Source organism: Tilletiopsis washingtonensis, assembly GCF_003144115.1.
Source record: "Tilletiopsis washingtonensis strain MCA 4186 unplaced genomic scaffold FA09scaffold_7, whole genome shotgun sequence".
Classification (NCBI taxonomy): Eukaryota; Fungi; Basidiomycota; class Exobasidiomycetes; order Entylomatales; genus Tilletiopsis; species Tilletiopsis washingtonensis.
Window position 1 is genome coordinate 587,080 of NW_020312004.1, and position 17,130 is coordinate 604,209.

General features: G+C 67.7%; 6 protein-coding genes across 6 annotated transcripts; 4 read left to right on the plus strand and 2 right to left on the minus strand.

The window, feature by feature from the left end:
- The first annotated feature begins 1,157 nt into the window (after window positions 1-1,157).
- On the plus strand, window positions 1,158-2,764 carry FA09DRAFT_329102 (mitochondrial carrier). The gene is made up of 5 exons (XM_025742032.1): window positions 1,158-1,519; window positions 1,576-2,087; window positions 2,190-2,385; window positions 2,532-2,541; window positions 2,645-2,764. The coding sequence occupies exons 1-5, from the start codon at window positions 1,495-1,497 to the stop codon at window positions 2,691-2,693; spliced, it is 792 nt and encodes a 263-aa protein (XP_025599442.1). The 5' UTR covers window positions 1,158-1,494; the 3' UTR covers window positions 2,694-2,764.
- Window positions 2,765-2,793: 29 nt separating this feature from the next.
- FA09DRAFT_295761 (UDP-glucuronic acid decarboxylase Uxs1p) lies at window positions 2,794-4,512 on the minus strand (the record flags this gene model as incomplete). The annotated part of the gene is made up of 7 exons (XM_025740135.1): window positions 2,794-2,955; window positions 3,053-3,071; window positions 3,134-3,246; window positions 3,529-3,561; window positions 3,656-4,168; window positions 4,221-4,329; window positions 4,397-4,512. The coding sequence occupies 7 exons, from the start codon at window positions 4,510-4,512 to the stop codon at window positions 2,794-2,796; spliced, it is 1,065 nt and encodes a 354-aa protein (XP_025599443.1).
- Window positions 4,513-5,295: 783 nt separating this feature from the next.
- Window positions 5,296-5,808, plus strand: FA09DRAFT_337884 (hypothetical protein; the record flags this gene model as incomplete). The annotated part of the gene is made up of 3 exons (XM_025744042.1): window positions 5,296-5,519; window positions 5,588-5,660; window positions 5,743-5,808. 3 exons carry the CDS (start codon window positions 5,296-5,298, stop codon window positions 5,806-5,808), a joined length of 363 nt encoding a protein of 120 aa, XP_025599444.1.
- Window positions 5,809-6,005: 197 nt separating this feature from the next.
- FA09DRAFT_243860 (hypothetical protein) lies at window positions 6,006-6,927 on the plus strand. Its single transcript, XM_025739654.1, has one exon. The coding sequence runs from the start codon at window positions 6,203-6,205 to the stop codon at window positions 6,836-6,838; it is 636 nt and encodes a 211-aa protein (XP_025599445.1). The 5' UTR covers window positions 6,006-6,202; the 3' UTR covers window positions 6,839-6,927.
- Window positions 6,928-7,016: 89 nt separating this feature from the next.
- On the minus strand, window positions 7,017-7,997 carry FA09DRAFT_325067 (hypothetical protein; the record flags this gene model as incomplete). Its single annotated transcript, XM_025741151.1, has 1 exon — window positions 7,017-7,997. One exon carries the CDS (start codon window positions 7,995-7,997, stop codon window positions 7,017-7,019), a length of 981 nt encoding a protein of 326 aa, XP_025599446.1.
- Window positions 7,998-16,634: 8,637 nt separating this feature from the next.
- On the plus strand, window positions 16,635-17,102 carry FA09DRAFT_291463 (hypothetical protein; the record flags this gene model as incomplete). The annotated part of the gene is made up of 1 exon (XM_025739978.1): window positions 16,635-17,102. A coding segment is annotated over one exon (468 nt), but the record flags the coding sequence as incomplete, so codon positions are not given.
- Between the last annotated feature and the right edge of the window lie 28 nt (window positions 17,103-17,130).

Here is a 17,130-nt window from a genome sequence, read left to right on the forward strand (position 1 = left end):
GAGAGAGAGAGAGAGAGAGAGAGAGAGAGACACACACACCACTCACCCCGCGACCCAGCTCCAGCCGACGCCGGCAAAGAGAAGCACGACGCTGAGCCACCAGAAGCCGGCGGCGCGCAGCAGCGCGAGCAGCGCGCCGAAGGGCAGCGCGAGCAGCGCGGCCTGGCAGGCGTGGAAGCGCACGATGTGCTGCTCGGGGGTTGCCACGCCCATCAGCCATGGCGCGGGCGCAGAAGCAGACGGAGAAGGAGGAGAGGACAACACGCACATTGTGGCGCTCGAGCAGCAGCACGCCGCCGGCGGAGAGGGGCGGCAGCAGGTATGCGGCACTGCACAGGCGCGCCGGCGTCCAGCGCGAGCTTGAAGCATGCGCGTCGTAGGAGGCGTGCCAGTCGTACTCGCCGCCCGCCGCGCCGCCGCCGAGCACGCGGGCAGGAGCGGGGCCGGGGTGCGAGGGCGAGGCGGGCGACGCGGGCGGCGAGTCGATGGCGAACAACGACGCTGACGCGGCCTCGTCGGGCGGCGGCGTGTAGGGCGCAAAGTGGGCGGCCATCGTGCGATGGTGGTGGTGGAGATGGGGGAGACTTAGGTGGAGCAGCGAGACAGGCGGGCCATGCGCGACACACACGTGATGCAGCGTCGACGCCGAGCCTCGGCACTCGGGAGGCCAGCAGGGGGCGCGGATGAATTCGAATGGCGCCCCGTCGTGCGGCGTCAAATGCGCCCGAGATCTGATTGCAGATCAGCAAGGCGCGATGCTGATGCCCGCGCCGCTTCCTTCTCCACCACCAACTGCCTCGCTGCATCTAGAGACCGGCTCGTCTGTCTGTGCCCTCGCTCCGCCACGCTCGCTCAGCCACTACAGCTCGCTCACTTCGCCTCGCCCTGCTTGGCCTCGTGCGCCATCGGCCATGTCCGACCTCGCCGCCGAGCCCGCGGCCTCTTCCTCCTCGTCGTCGTCGCGCCTCAGCCGCGGCAGCAAGGACGTGCTCTTCGGCTCGCTGGCAGGCATGGCCGCCAAGCTCTTCGAGCATCCCTTCGACCTCGTCAAGGTGCGCCTGCAGACGGCGCACGAAGGCGCCTATGCCGGGCCGCTGCAGTGTGCGCAGCGCACGCTGAGCGAGGAGGGTGTGAGGGGCATCTACCGCGTGAGTGCACGGGCAGGCAAGGGGCGGTCAAGGAAAGGGCGAGAGGGTGGGAGGGGGGAAGTGGGAAGAGACAAGCAAGCAAGGGGCGAGAGGGTGGTGTGGCGATTAAGGGGAGAGAGAGCGCAAGGGAAGGGGTCCCTCACTTTTGTGCGGGCGAGAATGGCGAGGAGGGAAAAGAGAGCGAGAGCGCAAGGAAAGGGATCTCCTCGCGCTTCCGCTCCTTGCAGTACCTCACCCCTCACTCTTGCTTGCCCCTTTGCTGCCCCGCATGCCCTCAAAACCCCACTGACACACCGCCCGTGGGTCTTGCTCTGCTGATGCTTCTTTCGCGCCCCAGGGCCTCTCCATGCCCATCATCGGCGCCTGTTTCGGTGCGTCGCCCCTTGCTCTCGCTCCCCCTTCTTTGCCTCGCTCACGCTCTCCTCAGAAAACGCGACGCTGTTCCTCACGTACAACTATGTGCAGGCCCAGCTGCGGCGCTACAACGGCGAAGCGGTGCCGCTGCTCACCTCCTCGACGTTGGCGGCGGCAGAAGCGGCGCCTCTCTCCATGGCGCAGCTCTCCATTGCCGCCGCGGCCGCGGGGGCCGTGACGTCGTGCGTGCTGACGCCCATCGAGCTCGTCAAGTGCCGCATGCAGGTGCAGCAGCTGAGCAACCCGGGCGTCGCGCCGAAGCTGCTCCCCGGCCCGCTGGCCCTCGTGCGCGACACGCTGCGCACGCACGGCCTGCGCGGCCTCTGGCTCGGCCAGACGGGCACGCTGCTGCGCGAGACGGGCGGCGGCATGGCGTGGTTCCTGGCGTTTGAGGGCGTGTGTCGGGCGGCGCAGACGCGCAGAAGAAATGCGGGACGCAAGGCGGCAAAGCAGGACCTCAGTGCGCCGGAACTGATGCTGGCGGGCGCGTGTGCGGGCGTGGGCTACAATGTCGTGCTGTTCCCGGTGAGTGTTGTGCGAGAAAACGCGCGGACCGGACAGGACTGCCCCCCACTACGAGAATCGAGAGTATCAAGGCTGATTTCTGCTGCTCTGCTGCGTTTGAAGGCCGACTCCGTCAAGTCTACCATGCAAACGACGGCGGAACTAGCGCGCGCCGGTGCCGGTGCTGCGGCAGACGTAGCACCAGCAACAGCGCGCAACGGCTTCGTCGCTACATTCCGAGACATCTATCGCCGCCGCGGCGTGCGAGGCTTGTACGCGGGATGCGGCGTGACTTGTTTGCGAAGCGGACCGTCTAGTGGTGCGTTGGGTCTTGCGAGGGCGAGAGAGAGAGAGAGAGAGAGGAGAGTGTGGACGCTGACCCGCTTGGACACACCTGCCCCCCCCCCCTTTTTTTTGCCTCCCTCTCGCCACGATTCCGAATGCGATGAACGGCGTGGCACACAGCTCTCATCTTGTGAGTTGTTTCTCTCTCCTCATCCTGCCCGCCCTCCCCGGCCATTTCGCTGCCCCTCGCCCACCACCGCTACCCCTGCTGACCCTCGCGCGCGCGACGACAGCCTCATGTACACCAAGCTCGAGCAACTCGCCGACGTCTACGCCATCTAAGCTGCCCCCCTTTCCACTTAATCGTCACGCGCACACATCAAGACACGATAGAATCAATGGGCCTCCTTTGCTCCCTTCCACTCGCTCGCTTCGCGCTCCCCTAGATTGTGCCCTCGCGCATGCGTTCCTTGTAGTACCTCACCATCTCCTCCAGGCCCTGCTGCAGGCCCCACCGCGGCGCCCAGCCCAGCAGCGCCGCGGCGCGCCGCGTGTCGGGCCGCCGTTGGCGCGGATCATGCGTGGGCAGCGCCTCGTAGATGACCTTCACTTGCTTCTTGCGCCGACGAGGCGCGCGAGGCAGAGGCGAAGAATCGGCGAGATGCGAGGCGCCGAGTTGCGTCGCCAGCGCAGCTTGCGACCTTGAGGCGCTGCCTTCCTCTTCCTCTTCCTCGATCGACCCTCCCTCCTCCTCCGACTCCTCCTCGGAGCTGCTCTCCCACTCGTCTCCGTCCTCCTCGCGCACACGCGCCACGACGTCGCGCACCAGCTCGGCGAGCTGCTTGACGCTAAACTCAAAGTGCGAGCCGAGATTGACGGGCGAGTGGACGTCTGCCTGCTCGCGGGCCTCTTGCGCCGTGGGGCGCCGCGGTGTCTCCTGCGCGACGCCGACGCCGACGCCAGCTGGAGGAGAGGAGGCGGAGGCGAGTGTCGGAGGCGTGCGCGGCGCGGTCGCTGCGCATGAGCCACTTGCGCTCGCGGCGGCGGCGGCGGCGGCGGGAGGCGGCGTCGAGGAGAGCGGCGCGAGGCCGAGACCAGCGTTGGCGCTCGAGTCGATGAGCATGCTCGAGGGCGTGCTTGGCGAGTCGGGCGACGGAGGTGCAGAGACGGGCTCGACGTTCATCAGTGCGATGAGGCCGTCTATGAGATCCTTTCAAAGGAAGGGGGGGGGGAGGGACGCATCAGTCTTGCAGAGGAGGGCGAGCCGAGGAGGGAAAAGGAGAGGAGGGGTGATTGCAACTCACATGGACGAAGCAGAAGCTCCTCGTCTGGCTCCCATCTCCATACAATGTAAGCGGCTCGCCTCTGAGTGCCTGCAGCACAAAGTTGGAGACGACTCTGCCGTCCTGCGGATGCATGCGTGGGCCATACGTGTTGAAGATGCGCGCCACGCGCACATCCACGCCGTCCTGGTACAGATAGCCGTACGTGAGCGTCTCTGCGACGCGCTTGCCCTCGTCGTAGCAGGCGCGCGGGCCCGTGCACGACACGTTGCCCGCGTACGTCTCCGGCTGAGGCGTGACGGCCGGGTCGCCGTACACCTCGCTCGTCGAGGCGAGGAGGAAGCGCGCCTTTGTGCGCTTGGCCAGGCCGAGCATGTTGAGTGTGCCCTGGAAGCACGTCTTGATCGTCTTGATCTGGTTGGCCTGGTAATGCCGCGGACTGGCGGGGCACGCGAGGTGGAAGATCTGATCCACCTCGATGAGCAGCGGCTCGACGACGTCGTGCCGCAGCAGCTCGAAGGAGGGATGTCCGACCTGCCAGCCAAGGTGAGCGGGACAAGAGAGGGTGAAGAGGCAAGATACGAACCCATTGGGAAAGACTGGACTTGTTGCCCGTCAGGAAGGAGTCGAGCACGATGACGTCGTGCCCCATGAGCATGAGCCGATCCACCAGATGCGAGCCCACGAATCCGGCTCTACCCGTTCGTTGCTCACGTCAGTCTTCTTGCCTGTGCGCGAGAGAGCAGAGGGGAGCAAACTCACCCGCCAGTCACCAACACTCTCTTCCGCTTCACATCCGGCATCATGCGCGTCGTGGGCAGGCCCCTCTCTATGCGCGTGTGTCGCACCACGCCCAGACTCTCGTCTGCCTGCTGCATCGACGTCGACGCATGTCTCGAGGCGCCGCCCTTGGAGGCGCGGCTCTTGCGCGGCCGCGCATGGGCCGGCGCCGGACTGGGCGGCGCACTGCCCGGGTGCAGGCGCGTGCGCGGCGCGGCGGAGCTGAGCGTCGAGACGGAGCGCTGTGCGCGTGTGGCCGAGGCACGCAGCGGCGACGAGAGGAGCGCACTGCTGCTGCTGCTCGCCAGGTGGGAATGCGAGAGTGCCGCCGCGTCGTCGGACGTGGCGCTGCTGCTGCTCGAGGCATGCGACGTGAGCCGCAGACGCGCCTCTCGTGCCGCTGCGCCGCTGGCGAGCGCGGGAGGTGTGTGCGGATCGGCATGCGCGGCCGAGGCGAACTCGGCGCCACTGCCGCTGCTGCTGCGCGGCAGATAGAGCTGGCGCAGCGCGGCGAGGGGCAGCGCCCATTCGGGCGCGCACGCGGCGTCGACGTCGGCGGCGGGAGTGGGCGAGGCAGACATGGGCGCAAAGAGGTGAGGCCGTTGGCAACGGTCTGCTTTGCGACGCGATTGAGGCTGCACGGCGGAGGGAGGATGAGGAGCGGATGCAGGGCAGCCGTTGACGTGCGGCTGGGAGCTACGATGGGTGGATGTTGCGGGTGCGCCGCGCCTCTCGCCCGAGTTCCGTGCCCCGCGTGTGGTGGCCTGCTGAGTCAGCCAGATTTGCCAGCGCTCACGTCAGGCTCGTGGCATGCACGGCTCTGCAGTGCCTTGGCTGCGCACCGCCAGCACCACCACCACCACCACCGTCCATCCGCCACCATGCCTGCCTCATCAGCCGCTTCCACCTCGGCATCCGCCACCACCGCCGCTGCCACCGCGCGCGGGCCCGCGCACATCGTGCCGCCGCCGCGCGCCGAGCAGCATCTCGCCGGCGTGGCGCGCATCAGCTCGTGGGACTCCAAGGTGGCCGCGCGCCAGCGCGCCGCCGAGGTCAAGGCCAAGGAGAAGGCCATGAAGGCCGAGCGCGAGGAGGCGGACAAGGCGTGAGTTCCGCATCGGGTGCAAGCAAGGAGAGAGCGCAGTGCTGATGAGGAGGATGCATGTGGATCAGCAAGACAAAGGCGCGCATGGAGCGCAGGCAGAAGGTGGCCGACAAGGCGCGCCTCGAGGCATTGGCGGCAAAGGTGCGTGTCGTGTCTCTCTCGCCCTCACCTCTTTTCTGCTGCGCTGGCGAGATGCTATGGCTGATGCGTGTGTGTAACGCAGATGAGCGGCAAGCGTCTGGACCGACACAAGCGCAGGCTGGGCCTGACGAAGAAGGTGGCGCACTGAACTTGCTGCGCTTCTCTTTTTCGCTCGTTCGCCGCTCCGCTCTCTCGCTCTTCCCGACTTTCGCATCCACACACTCTCTCTCTCCTCTCTCGGCGCTTCCTTCGGCCTCGTTTCCTATGCGCTGAGACCATTTCACATCAAGGACACCTCGACGCCCCGGCTCTCTTTCCCTTTCCTGCTCTCCTCGGGCAGCTTCTGTCTTCGGCAGTGGGCTTGACGGCAAACTCCTCGACGCCGCGCAAGCCGTGAGCTGGAGAAGCGGGGGGTGGAAGGGTGGGCGCGGGCGGCATGGTGGGGTTTGCGTCCTCAGAACAGACGCCGAGTCTGAGGCGCAGGGCGCGGGCTGTTGACACACGTGCGAGAACGTGGCGGAGAGGAGTAGCTGAGGAATCGAATGGCAGACGCAGAGGACGCAACGTGCTTGCGTTGTCTACATCTGCTATTCGCTGCTCTCAGTATTCTCCTTTCCGTCTCATGTCTCGCTCTTCGCGCTCGCTGTTTCGACTGGAGAGGCGAGGCGGCTCTGTGTCGCTTCGCTCTTCCGAGCTGGGCCCTTCTTCCTCGGCCTGACTCTCTTCGATGCACCTTGGTGCGCCCACTCTTTCGCACTGATGCGCCTTCCGCCATCCGCCAACTTCGCCATCCGCCATCCGCCATCCGCCATCCTCCAGCCGCAGCCCTTCATTCCCTCTGCCCCGCGCCCAACGCTTCTGCTTCTCTTCGCCGTCCACATTTCCGTCCCGCGCTCGCTTCAAGCCGTGTGTCCTCTCGTCTTGCGTCTCATCACGTCTCTTCCCTTCTCGCTCGCTCGCTTCGCCTCATTGGGTCAACCGTGTCAATCAGAAACGCCTCACCGTCTTCCTTTCTACTCTCTGTCTGTTCTAAGCGCCCGCTTGCGTCTCTTCGCGTGAGGAGAGGCCGCGAGGAACGCCGCGCGGCAATGAGAAAGCTCGATGGAGAAGCACAGAGAGCGAGAAAGGCAGAAGTGCATTACCGGGAGAGCAGACAGGAGCCGGTGAGGCGTCTATAGAGCAGAGTCGAGTCTAATGGCCAGAGCGTGTGTACGCGACGAGTCAGTAAGTAGAGAGGGGGGGGCCGGTGACGAGTGTGGAGTGCAGAGTGCGAGAGTGTGGCAGGGCCGAGCATGGAGGACCGACTATCGAGTAGTGAGATGCTGAGAGGTCTCCTCGACCGCCTTTCGCGCTCTCTCAGCAGACGCGCCGTGCCGCAAAAGCGCCACACCACGTCTCGCCAAAGTAGTCGCCTGCCTGCGTGCCCGCTGCTGCGCTCGGAGTGCCCGAGGCGCCTCTGGAGCGCCAAGCACAGGGGGCCGGACTGGCGCTCGTGCGACTCTGACTGTTGCGGCTGTTGCTGCGACTCCTTGCGCGCTGGCTCACGCTGCTTCTGCGTGTGCGCGTGCCGCGGGGCCCGCATGCTGAAGAAGGAGGACAGGGAGGCGTGCCGCCGCTGCCGAGCAGAGGCGAGGGAGAAGAGAGCGCGGCGGCGGCGCGCAGCTGGGCGCGCGTGCGCAGCATGGACGAGGAGAGCGAGACGCAGAGCTTGGGACGCTTCGAGGCGCTGGCTGCTGCGATGCTTGGACTTGAAACGCTTGCGCCGCTGGACGAGGCGCTGGAGGCGGAGAGGAGGGGAGCGAGCATGGGCGAGGCAGGCGATGGCATCGCTGCTGCGGCTGCGGCTGCGGCGTCGACGGAGAGCATGCGCTTGCGAGGCGAGATGCGTCGAGGCGACGGCGGCGGCGAGAGGGGCGCTGCGGCACCCAGCGGCAGTGGCTCGAGCTCGGCGACACTGCGGCTGCTCGATGCCGACGCCGGCGGCGTAGCAGGCCAGAGCAGCTTGGGCCTCACTGCCTCCCAGCCATGCTGCTCCTCCTCCTCCTGTTGCTCATCGAGCACCGCCCGTCTGCGCTTGTTCGGCGGCGCGTGCGCCGTAGGCGATGCCGGCTCGGCGCGCGGCACGAAGCGCGGCGCCGCGCGAGGCGGCGCACGCGGCGCACCGGGCACGCCGTGCGTGCTTGCGAACGGGTGGTTCGCCGCGTTGGAGGGCGGCGTGCATGGCGCGACTGCGGCTGCGGCGGAGGAGGAGCAGGAGGCGAGGGAGCCACTGGACGACGAGGCGTGCGGCGAAGGCAGCGAGAGGTGCAGCGAGAGCGGTGCGGCACGCTTGGGCATGATGGGCGGGCTGCTGGTGCGAGGTGCCGAAGAGATGCGGAGGCGGCGTACAGACCGTGCGGTGCGGTGCAGTGTGGGGTGCAGGTGATGGTGCGGCTGTTTGTGGCGGCTTGTGACGGAGTGATGGTGATGGTGCGCAAGGTACCTGCAGCGCACGCATGGCGCGCCGCTGTGGCGCGGCGGCGCTGCGCGGCGCCGTCAGCGCGCCTCTCTCCCGTCGCCTTGCCTTGCCTCTTTCCCGGCCAGCTCTGCGCCCCTTGCGTCGCTCTGTGCTGCAGAGCTCCAGCACGCAGCTGCAGACTCGACTCGCTGCATGGCAGCCGATGCGCCACCCTTCGAGCGCCGTTTGCCGGCAGGGCTGGCAAGGCAGCCACACCCTCGTGCTCCACATGTCTCCCTCTGCATCGGCCTCTTGCTTTTTCCCTCCTTCTCGCAGGAGAAAAGCACGCACGTCACCTGTCCAGATCAGCTGCACAGGCACTCTCTTTGCTCAGCTAGCCGCCGCTGGCAGCGTGGGTGCGGCCCTGCCGGGTGCCTGCAGCGCATGCGCATACCGCAGGAGGCGGCCGCCTCCGCCATCGAGCGGCGCGTGAGCGGGACAACGACGCGTCAATTTGCGAGCAGGCAACGCGACGCGTCGTGGGAAGATGCGGGCGCGTCGATCGGCTGCCTCCGCCTCCGTCCGCCTGATCCCTCTCCCTTCGCCTCGCACCCGTCCTTGAGAGCATAGCGATGGCAGACGGAGCACACGAGTAGCTTTCGGCGGCATACTATAGCGATGGCTTGTGTGCCTTTAATGTGCAGCGCCCAGGCTGAAGCCAAGTGCCACTCTAAAATGTGGAGAGTGCGTCTGTCGTTGCGTGGCCGCCTTCTTCCCTCGCTCTTTGATGTCGGAGGCCCCCTCATCTACCGACGGCGGCGCGTAGCGAGTCTTTCAACCATTAACCCCCAATTGAAGGGTTCAGAAGCAGTATTTTGGCGTCAACTCTACTCCTCTCACCCAAAGGTCAGAGGATATAGCGGCCCTGGAGCAGCGCGATGGCTCGCGACGAGCTCGCGCGGCAGCGCCCCGCCTCGGCTCGTCCTTCCGTGCCGCCTTCGCTGGAGCGCTCTGATGTACCTCTCAGCGCACCGCCTGGCGTCGACCAACTCCACTCGCGACTCCTCAGAGCTCCTTGTCCGCTTCGCACGCTACACGCCGACTCCAGGAAACCCTGGCAGCGCTGCGAGACGGCAGGCGGCTGCGTCACTCACGTTGTTCGCTCTCCCGTCAGCGCACCTGCTTGGATGACACGTCTCGAGCACCCGGCTGAACCACGCCGGGCCCCCGGTTGAACAAGCAGTCCTTGCTGCGATGCCCAGCGAGCCGTCAATCCTTGCTGTCCGCTGAGCTAATCCTCCTCTCGCTAGCGCCATGGCCGGCCGGCGTGCACGAGGGGGCCGAGACGTCGGCTGCGGGTCCGCAGTGGGCCCAGCTCGTCGGGCGACGGCTCGCGTCCTGGCGGGCTCGCTCTCCGAGCGGCCGCACCGCGCGCCCCAGGCGCAAGAGCAAGCTGAAGTATGAGGCTCGGCACGACTGGCGGCATCGGGAAGCATGTCTCACCCTCGCATCTCTCTTGTGCCCCCCCCCCCCCCAAAGCTGGCCGCTGCATCTCGCACGCTGGACTCAACGGCTGCGCTGCATCCGACGCTTCGGCCCCGCGCTACGAGGGGCTTCATGCTGCTGTCAAACGCGATTGGCTGACAAAGCGATGTCGGAGCAGGAAGAGGCTCGGTCTGCGCTTCGGCGAGCGTCAAGCTGCATCGCATCGCGTGGTATTGCAGCACGCGCTACGGCAACGCAGCGACAGCGCCGCAGTGCAGCAGCAAGCGAGACTCGCGCCTTCCTCCTGCGTCGTCTGTGTCGTGCGAGAGGTGACGAGGCCCCCGATGCCGACGGCGTCAAGACCCAGAACGCCCACGCTCGGCGCAGCCCAGGGGTAAGCGCGCGAAGACGCTAGGCAAAGCTCAGCGACGGGCGCGAGAGCAACTTTCGATGGATGCGTGGGGCGAGGAGCGGCCGAGCAGCGCAGCCGTGTGCCGCTGCGGCTGCGGTGGGCTCGGAGGGTCAAAGTCACACACGTGCAGGATGCATGCAGGCAGCGTTGGCAACAGTGCTTGAAGGAGGCACAGCGCCAGCCCCAGCCTCGGTGCCGTCGGGATGCACCCCTTCCGAGGCTAGCCGTGCATGGTGCAGCGACAGCGCGTCATAACTGCCATTAAGCTCGTACAGCTGCCTCGCTGCTCCATTGCCCCGTGACGGCGCCAAAGCAGGGACAGGAAGTGAGAATTCAAGGCGTGGACCCTGACATGGCGTGGCTCAAACGCAGCTAGGCAGGCCTCATCAGCGTGCAGGCGTCCCAAGCCGGCGAAAGCGTATGCAGCGCATCGGCCCTCCGTCCTCTCGCTCTGCGCTCTGTCCCTCGTGCCTCGTCGACGACGAGCCCACCATGCAAGCCGAAAGTTGCCGACCTCTCAGGTGCAGCCGACGGATCAGCTCGCCCTCAATTGCTCTCTCCTGGCTATGATTTCCGCTGCTTTGGGAAGATTAGCCAGCCTCGGGGCCGCGGGAAGAATGGCATGCGCGCTGCATTCTTGATGGCCACAGCCGTCGGTCGGACGCGCAATTTTAACCCACGAGGCGTTTGTGCCACACGCTCGGGTGCGCAAGGTTGACGTGCAGCGACTTGACTGGCATGCGAAAGAACGCAGGACAGCTCAGCAACTGGCTTGTCGACGTGCGAGCAGATCGAGCCGCAGTCCACTTGAGTGGCGGCATACCGAGTCCTTTCGCTTTCTTCTCCTCACTGGCCCCGCCGCTTCGTGCAGCGAGCAGCATGCGTGTCCAGGCTGTACACGCCACAGCCGCTGCCCCTGCGTGTGCTGCAAGAGCTGCGTCCGAGCGGTGAGCTTGCTTGCGTCTGCGTGCTGCACGACATCGCTGCGGCCTCGTGTGGCTGTGGCCGCTTGACGGTCGACCTGCATGCCTCGGTGCCCACGGTGCGGCACCGGCTGCGAGACATCCCGAGGCTGCGGTGCCCGAGACGACGTGAAGCGAGGAGCGGAAGCGAGACCCGAAGACTCAGCAGCAGCGCAGCCGTGAGCCTATATGCTAGCGGCACCGAGCCGCACTAGCTAAGGCGTGCCCTTGCCCTGGCGCCGTCCTGCAGCCTGCACTGCCGCAGCCGCCGCACCATCACGCCGCCTCGCGTTTCGCGATGCACGCTTCGAGGAGGACGCGCCACGCCATGCGCCATCCCGCGCAGCACGACGCACGCCGACCGCTGAGGCTGGCCGCTGCAGCTCTGCCCTGAGCGATGCTCATGGTGCCTGCCTCGCAGGTCGCAAGCACCAGCCCGCAGACTCCTCAAAGATGCCAATTGTCATCTTACACGGCGCAGCTTCTCAGGCACCATGTCCCCTCAAGTCGCGCTTGATGCTGGTGCCTCGGCTGCGCCGCTAAGACGAAAGATGCCGACATGTCGCAGCTCGCAGCATGCGGAGCAGCACGCCTCTCTCTCTCTCGTCCTCGCAAGCGCTCTCGCCCGTGCGCCAACCTCGGCTCTAAGCGCCGATGCTCGTCGACTGCGCCAATGTCAGGTTCAAGAAGCAGGGACTCACCGCTGCTTCTCACTCTAATCGCCGCAGCTCGCAGGCACGACGTGCATTAGCCGCACCCGTGTCCGCAGCCCACGCTTCTCGCATCGACGCCGGCGTCTGCGAGCTCGCCCAATTGGCGGACGACCTCTCTCTGCGATGCTGGCGCCAGGTAGATGAATGCTTAAGCTTGCCTAGCCCTCTCACGCTTGCCCGCACGCCTCGAGGGCATTCTAGGCCCTCTGCAGCGCCACCCGTCGGCCGCGCGCGCGTTCGATCGTCGCAGCATCGCAACCATAAACGCTCGATCTCGATCGCTTCTCGATCGCCAGAGCCAGCAGCAAGCACGAGGCAGGCAAGGCGGGATGTGCGGTGGTGTGAGGGCGGTGTCGAGGAGCGGAGGGCAGGCTGGCGCTGCCGACGGTGCGGCGCTCGCTCGACTTGCCGTTGCTGCCGACGGCATACGCGAGACGGGACACGGACGCGCGCCGCCGAGTCGCCAGCCACGGCGCCGCCGCCGCAGCCGCCGCAACCGGCGCCGGCACGGGTTGACAGACTCTGACTCTCAGCCCGAGCCAGCGCCTGCACTGCTGAGAAGATCGTGCTTGCTGCTGCTGCTGCTGCTGCTGCTCAGCGAGCTCGGAGCGGCGGGCCGTCGGACACGCACGACAGCAAAGTTGACGATAGCCGTTGCCCCTTCATCGCATGTCATGTGGCATCGCATAGCATCGCTGCAGCCAGTGCATCGCTGGTGTATCGCGATGAGCCCATGCTCAGCTGATGTTGGCGACAAGGCGGCTGTTGAAGCTCACGTAGGAGCGAGGGTGCGGAGGCCCGTCCGCGGACGCGCCCGTCGTCGGTGCCTCTGCGGCGACCTCTTGCGCGTGCGCCTCTCCACGCTGCGAGACGCTGTGGTAAGCGCCCATCTCGCCGAAAATGCCGAGCTGCTCGGGGGCCGACGTGCTGCGGGTGCGGGCCTGCTTAGACAAAGGAACATGCCGAGCCGCAGGGCGTGCGGAAGCGCCGCTTGAAGCTGCAGTGCTGCTGCGGCGCCGTCCGCAGAGGTACGCTGACGCCCGTGCGGAGCGTCGAGGGGCCGTCGAGGTGCCAGCACGACGCCGACGCCGCTTTCGGGGCCGCGTCCGGCACCGCCGCCGTCGCCTGCTGCTGCCCTCCCCCGCTCCGCTCTCACTCCGGGGCCGAGCGGCAGCAGCTGCAGCCACCGGCAGCGGCGTGCGACTCCGCCCGCGCCCGACGCACGCAGCTGCAGCGCCGGCCTGACATGGTGCACCCTGCCACGGCCGCAGCAGCACAGCACTCCCCGAGATCGCCAGCCACGCAACATCAGTGTGCAGCATGCACGCCCGCTCGTCGGGCTCCGGACCCGGCAGCGGCCGCCGCAGGGGACAGCTGTGCGGCGGCGGGTGGGCGGCGTGGCTGCAGCGCTGCAGCCGCAGCGGCGGATGTTGCAGAGGCGCGCCGGCGCGTTGCAGCGTGTCGCAGGTGGCCGCCTCAGCGCCGCAGCCGTCTGCCGCACTCGGCAGCCCCCTCGTCGCCTCGCTCTGCCTCCGCTCTGCGCCCAGCTGCAGCGCTGTCCGCCGACTGACTGGCTGACTGCTGACTGCAGCAGGACCCTGGCGCATATCGCGGGGGCGCCGCCGCGCGCTGGCAGCCCAGACAGGATATCGAGATCTCCATCGGAGGGCGTCGCGCGCGCAGCCTGGGGGGCCCGAGACTCGCCTCGCCTTGCCTCGCCTCGAGTCTCCATCTGCTGCCGCCTTGCCTGCAGTCTACCTGAGACCGCGTGTTCCCCATTAGCATCGGCCCTTCGGCACTTTCTCTGCTCGCACCTGCACCGCAACGTGGTGCGTCGATCGTCGTTGCTCCGGCGGCAGGCGGCCTCGCCTCTCTCGCCATGCCGCTTCTGCGCTCCGCATGCTCCGGACTGCGGTCCGGCCGAGACGCTAGGGCAACGCTGAGCAGACAACCTCGGGACACGCCAGATGCAGTCACGATGGACTCGATGCCCTCCGCTGCCGGACGCCGCGGCTCGCGTTGCACCGTCTGCCTTGCCCTGTGCCCTCGCCAGCAGCAGAGCGGGCGAGGCGAGGCCGCGCGGCTATGTGCTATGTTAGACCTGATGCGGACTCCGGGTCATACGAGACCTCCAGCCCCGCGCGGGTGCGCACAGCCAGGTGTGCTTCGCTGGCAGTCGCTCGCCAGTCGTGCTCTTCTCTCGGTCGAACCAGGGCGTGCATGCCCGAGTCAGCCGGCGGGAAGCAGACACAGTTGGAAGGGCTCTACTGCGAAAGAGAGTCTGCGTACAGAGAAGCCACGCACAGCAAGAGGAGAACGAGCTCGCCATGCTCTCGGCGCAACCAGACTTGCCGCTGCGTGGCTCATGCCGGAGGAACAAGAGTCGCACCTGGCTGATGCGAATGCAGCGAGGACGAAGCACACGAGCTGTCCACGCACGCAGGAAAGGTGGACCACGCAGAGAGGCACGAGCCAGCCACGGTGGCTGGCGGGGCAGCCGACGCAAGTCAGGCTTCCCGGGGCGTGGGAGAGGCATCGGCCACATCGGCACGCCGCTTGCGTCGATAGAGGAGCGTCGCGTGGCTGGCGACGGAGGGCAGGCGTGCCTCGGGTGTTGGAGAGCGGGCGAATGGCCCACGCCCATGCCTCTGCTCACTCAAGCTCTGAGCTTGCGGCTCGCGTGCCTCTATACAGGCTTCGTACGCAAGGGGAGAGAAGGGACAAAGGGGTGTGTGACGACGCAGCGCTCAGGGCGGGCACGGGCACATAGGCGAGGATGCGGTCATTTCCTGCAAGAACGCCTCACCTCGGGTTCGGCGGGGGGCACGCAGCACGCGCGAAGCTCGGGTACGGTCCAATCGTCGCCCTTCGCCGCAGCGCCACGCTCTCTCGTGAGGCATGTCTTCTCTGCAGGCAGCACCGTAGCAGCCACCCGGGCTGGTATTCCGCACAGACGCTTGCGGCGTATACACCTGTCTCCTCGAAGACCCCACTCGCGCGAGCCGCTCGCTCCAGCTCTCCTGCGCAGGAGCGCAGGCTGCGAGCTCGGGTCCTGCCGAAGCACGCAAGCCGAGACGCAAGGGCACAGGGCTGGTTCCAGCACGGCCATGAGTGCAGCGCAGATGCGAGCGTGCAGACGCCAGCGAGGGGAGATGACGACGAGAAGCCTCCGACGTTGGCACGCGCTTGCGGCCGCAACCGCCCGCGCCGGCGTCCGAGAGGGCACGAGCTGGTTGCTGTGCACGCCTGCGCGTCTCTGCGCTGGAGCAAAGCTGGGCATGTAGGAGCGCACTCGTGGGGGCACATGGCCTGCCGAGTCAGAGTCTTGGGCAAGGCTCGCCGTGTCTGGCGGGCACTTGGCGCAGGTCTCACCACGGAGAGAGGCATCGCGCTCCGCGGCCCGAAGCCTCCGGGTCGCACACGCGCTTGCCGTAGCTCGGCTTGCTGGGCTTGCGCTGGGCTGCGGCCACGCCTTGCGGCCCGACGAAGGGCACGACCTGCATGCAGCACCGCACGCCTCGCAGCGGTGCCGTCAGGCATGCACCAAGGGCACGGAGCGAGGAGGGGGCAGCACGAGCGTGGCGCAGGGGGGAGACCAGGCGCAGGGACGGCGGCATTTCCTGGGCGTGCTGGATGCTGCGGCTTGCTTGCGGCGCTGCTCCCGAAGCAGCCGCCGCAGCTTCGCGCACAGAGATCGACGGCGTTCGGCGCCTGTGTCTGGCGGTTGCGCCGCTGCTGGACCCTAGGCGGGCGGCACGGCGGCGGCGGCGGCGATGGGTCGCCACAGCAGCGCAAGGCAGAGCAACGAGGCGAAATATCTCCTTGCGTGGTGCAGCAGCCGGCGCCCGAGCAGCCTCTGGCGAGCGGTGCCGCCTTTGGCGCGCATCCGCGCAGCCGCCGCCGTGCCCGCTGCACGGCTGCAGAGGCGCAGGAGCGCAGGACGCCTGCCGTGGGATGCGGCGCTGGCGTGCGTACGCGGCGGCGGCTGCCTGCGGCTGCGGCGCACCGCGCCAGATCCAGGGGCCGGCCGGCTCCCGATCTGCTCTGCTTCCTCAGCAGCGCGGCGCGCTGATGCTGCTGGCGGCTGGCGGCTGCACGCCGCTGCACGCCTCTCCCCTGCCGCGCATCCGTCTGCACGCACCCGCGCCCGCTGCGCAGGTGCCTGCTGCATAAGCATGCCCGAGCTGGGTGCGCTGCGGGCGTATGCCTCAGCCTGCACCATCCTGCGGGCGCACAAGCGCATGCGAGTGGCGCTCGCCCGGCGAGCAGCGTGCATGAGCGTGGGCAAGCGCGAGCGGGCCGTACCCAGCGCAGCGAGCAGCGCTCCAAGCCGACGCTCCAGCCGCGAGCGTATGGCACACCGCACCGCACAGCACGCCGTGCCAGCGCCGGCCCGCCGGCCAGGACGCCTCTTAAAGTAGGCCCTCGCACGACCTCTCCACCCCTCCGCCCAGCCCACCCTTCCTCCTCACCCTTGCTCGCACCGCTCTCGGTATCCCTCCTCTGCGCTATTCCCAGCCAGCACTCAACGCCGCCGCATCATCGATCGATCGACGCCGCGCCCCACTTTCGCCTCCTCGACAGCTAGTCGCCGCACTCTGCGCCCCTGACACGCCCGCGCAAGACGCCCCGCCGTCCGCCTGCCTCCGCCGCACCCGACCCTTATCGCCTCAAAAGCCGCCGCGCTCTCGCAACATGTACAGCTCCGGCCCCGTCGCCATGGCTCATCCTCGTCACTACGCCGAGTCGTCGGTCGCCTACCACCCGCGCGCCGCCTACGCCGCCGCGCCCTCCTCCTCCTACCCTCCGCGCCGCGACGCCCAGTACGACGCGCCGCTCGCCTACTCGCACGACGCCTACGGCCGCCCCATGCCTTCCGCCGCATCGACGTCCTTCGCCATGGTGCCGCGCGGCGTCGTCTCGTCGGCGTACGAGGAGTCGCTCATCTCGCCGATGCACCAGCAGCCGACGTACATCGGCTACATCAAGACGGCCTCGGACGCCATCCTCCTCCTCTCGGCCTGCGACCTGCCCGCCAACGCCGGCCTCGCCCGCGGCGCCTGCCCGCCGCCGCGATGCGTCACTCGCCGCCTGCTCGACAGTGAGCGCGCCACGCTCATCCGCTCCGGCAGCGTCTTCGCCTGGGACGAGAAGTCGGCCGGCATGCGTCGCTGGACCGACGGCAAGTGCTGGAGCGCCAGCCGTGTCTCCGGCTGCTTCCTCACCTACCGCGAGCTCGAGGTGCGCAAGAAGCCCGCCAGCAGCACGGCCAACGGCAGCACCGTCGCCACGGCCAACCAGTACAAGGTCGACGGCCTCATCAAGCAGAGCTTCACCATCACGACGCGCAGCGGCCGCAAGCTCCACGTCATCTCCTACTACACCAAGCGCGACTTCCGCGAGGGCCGCCTGCGCCGTGTCAGCGAGGACCCGCGCTTCGTCGGCGAGGGCGGCGGCGAGT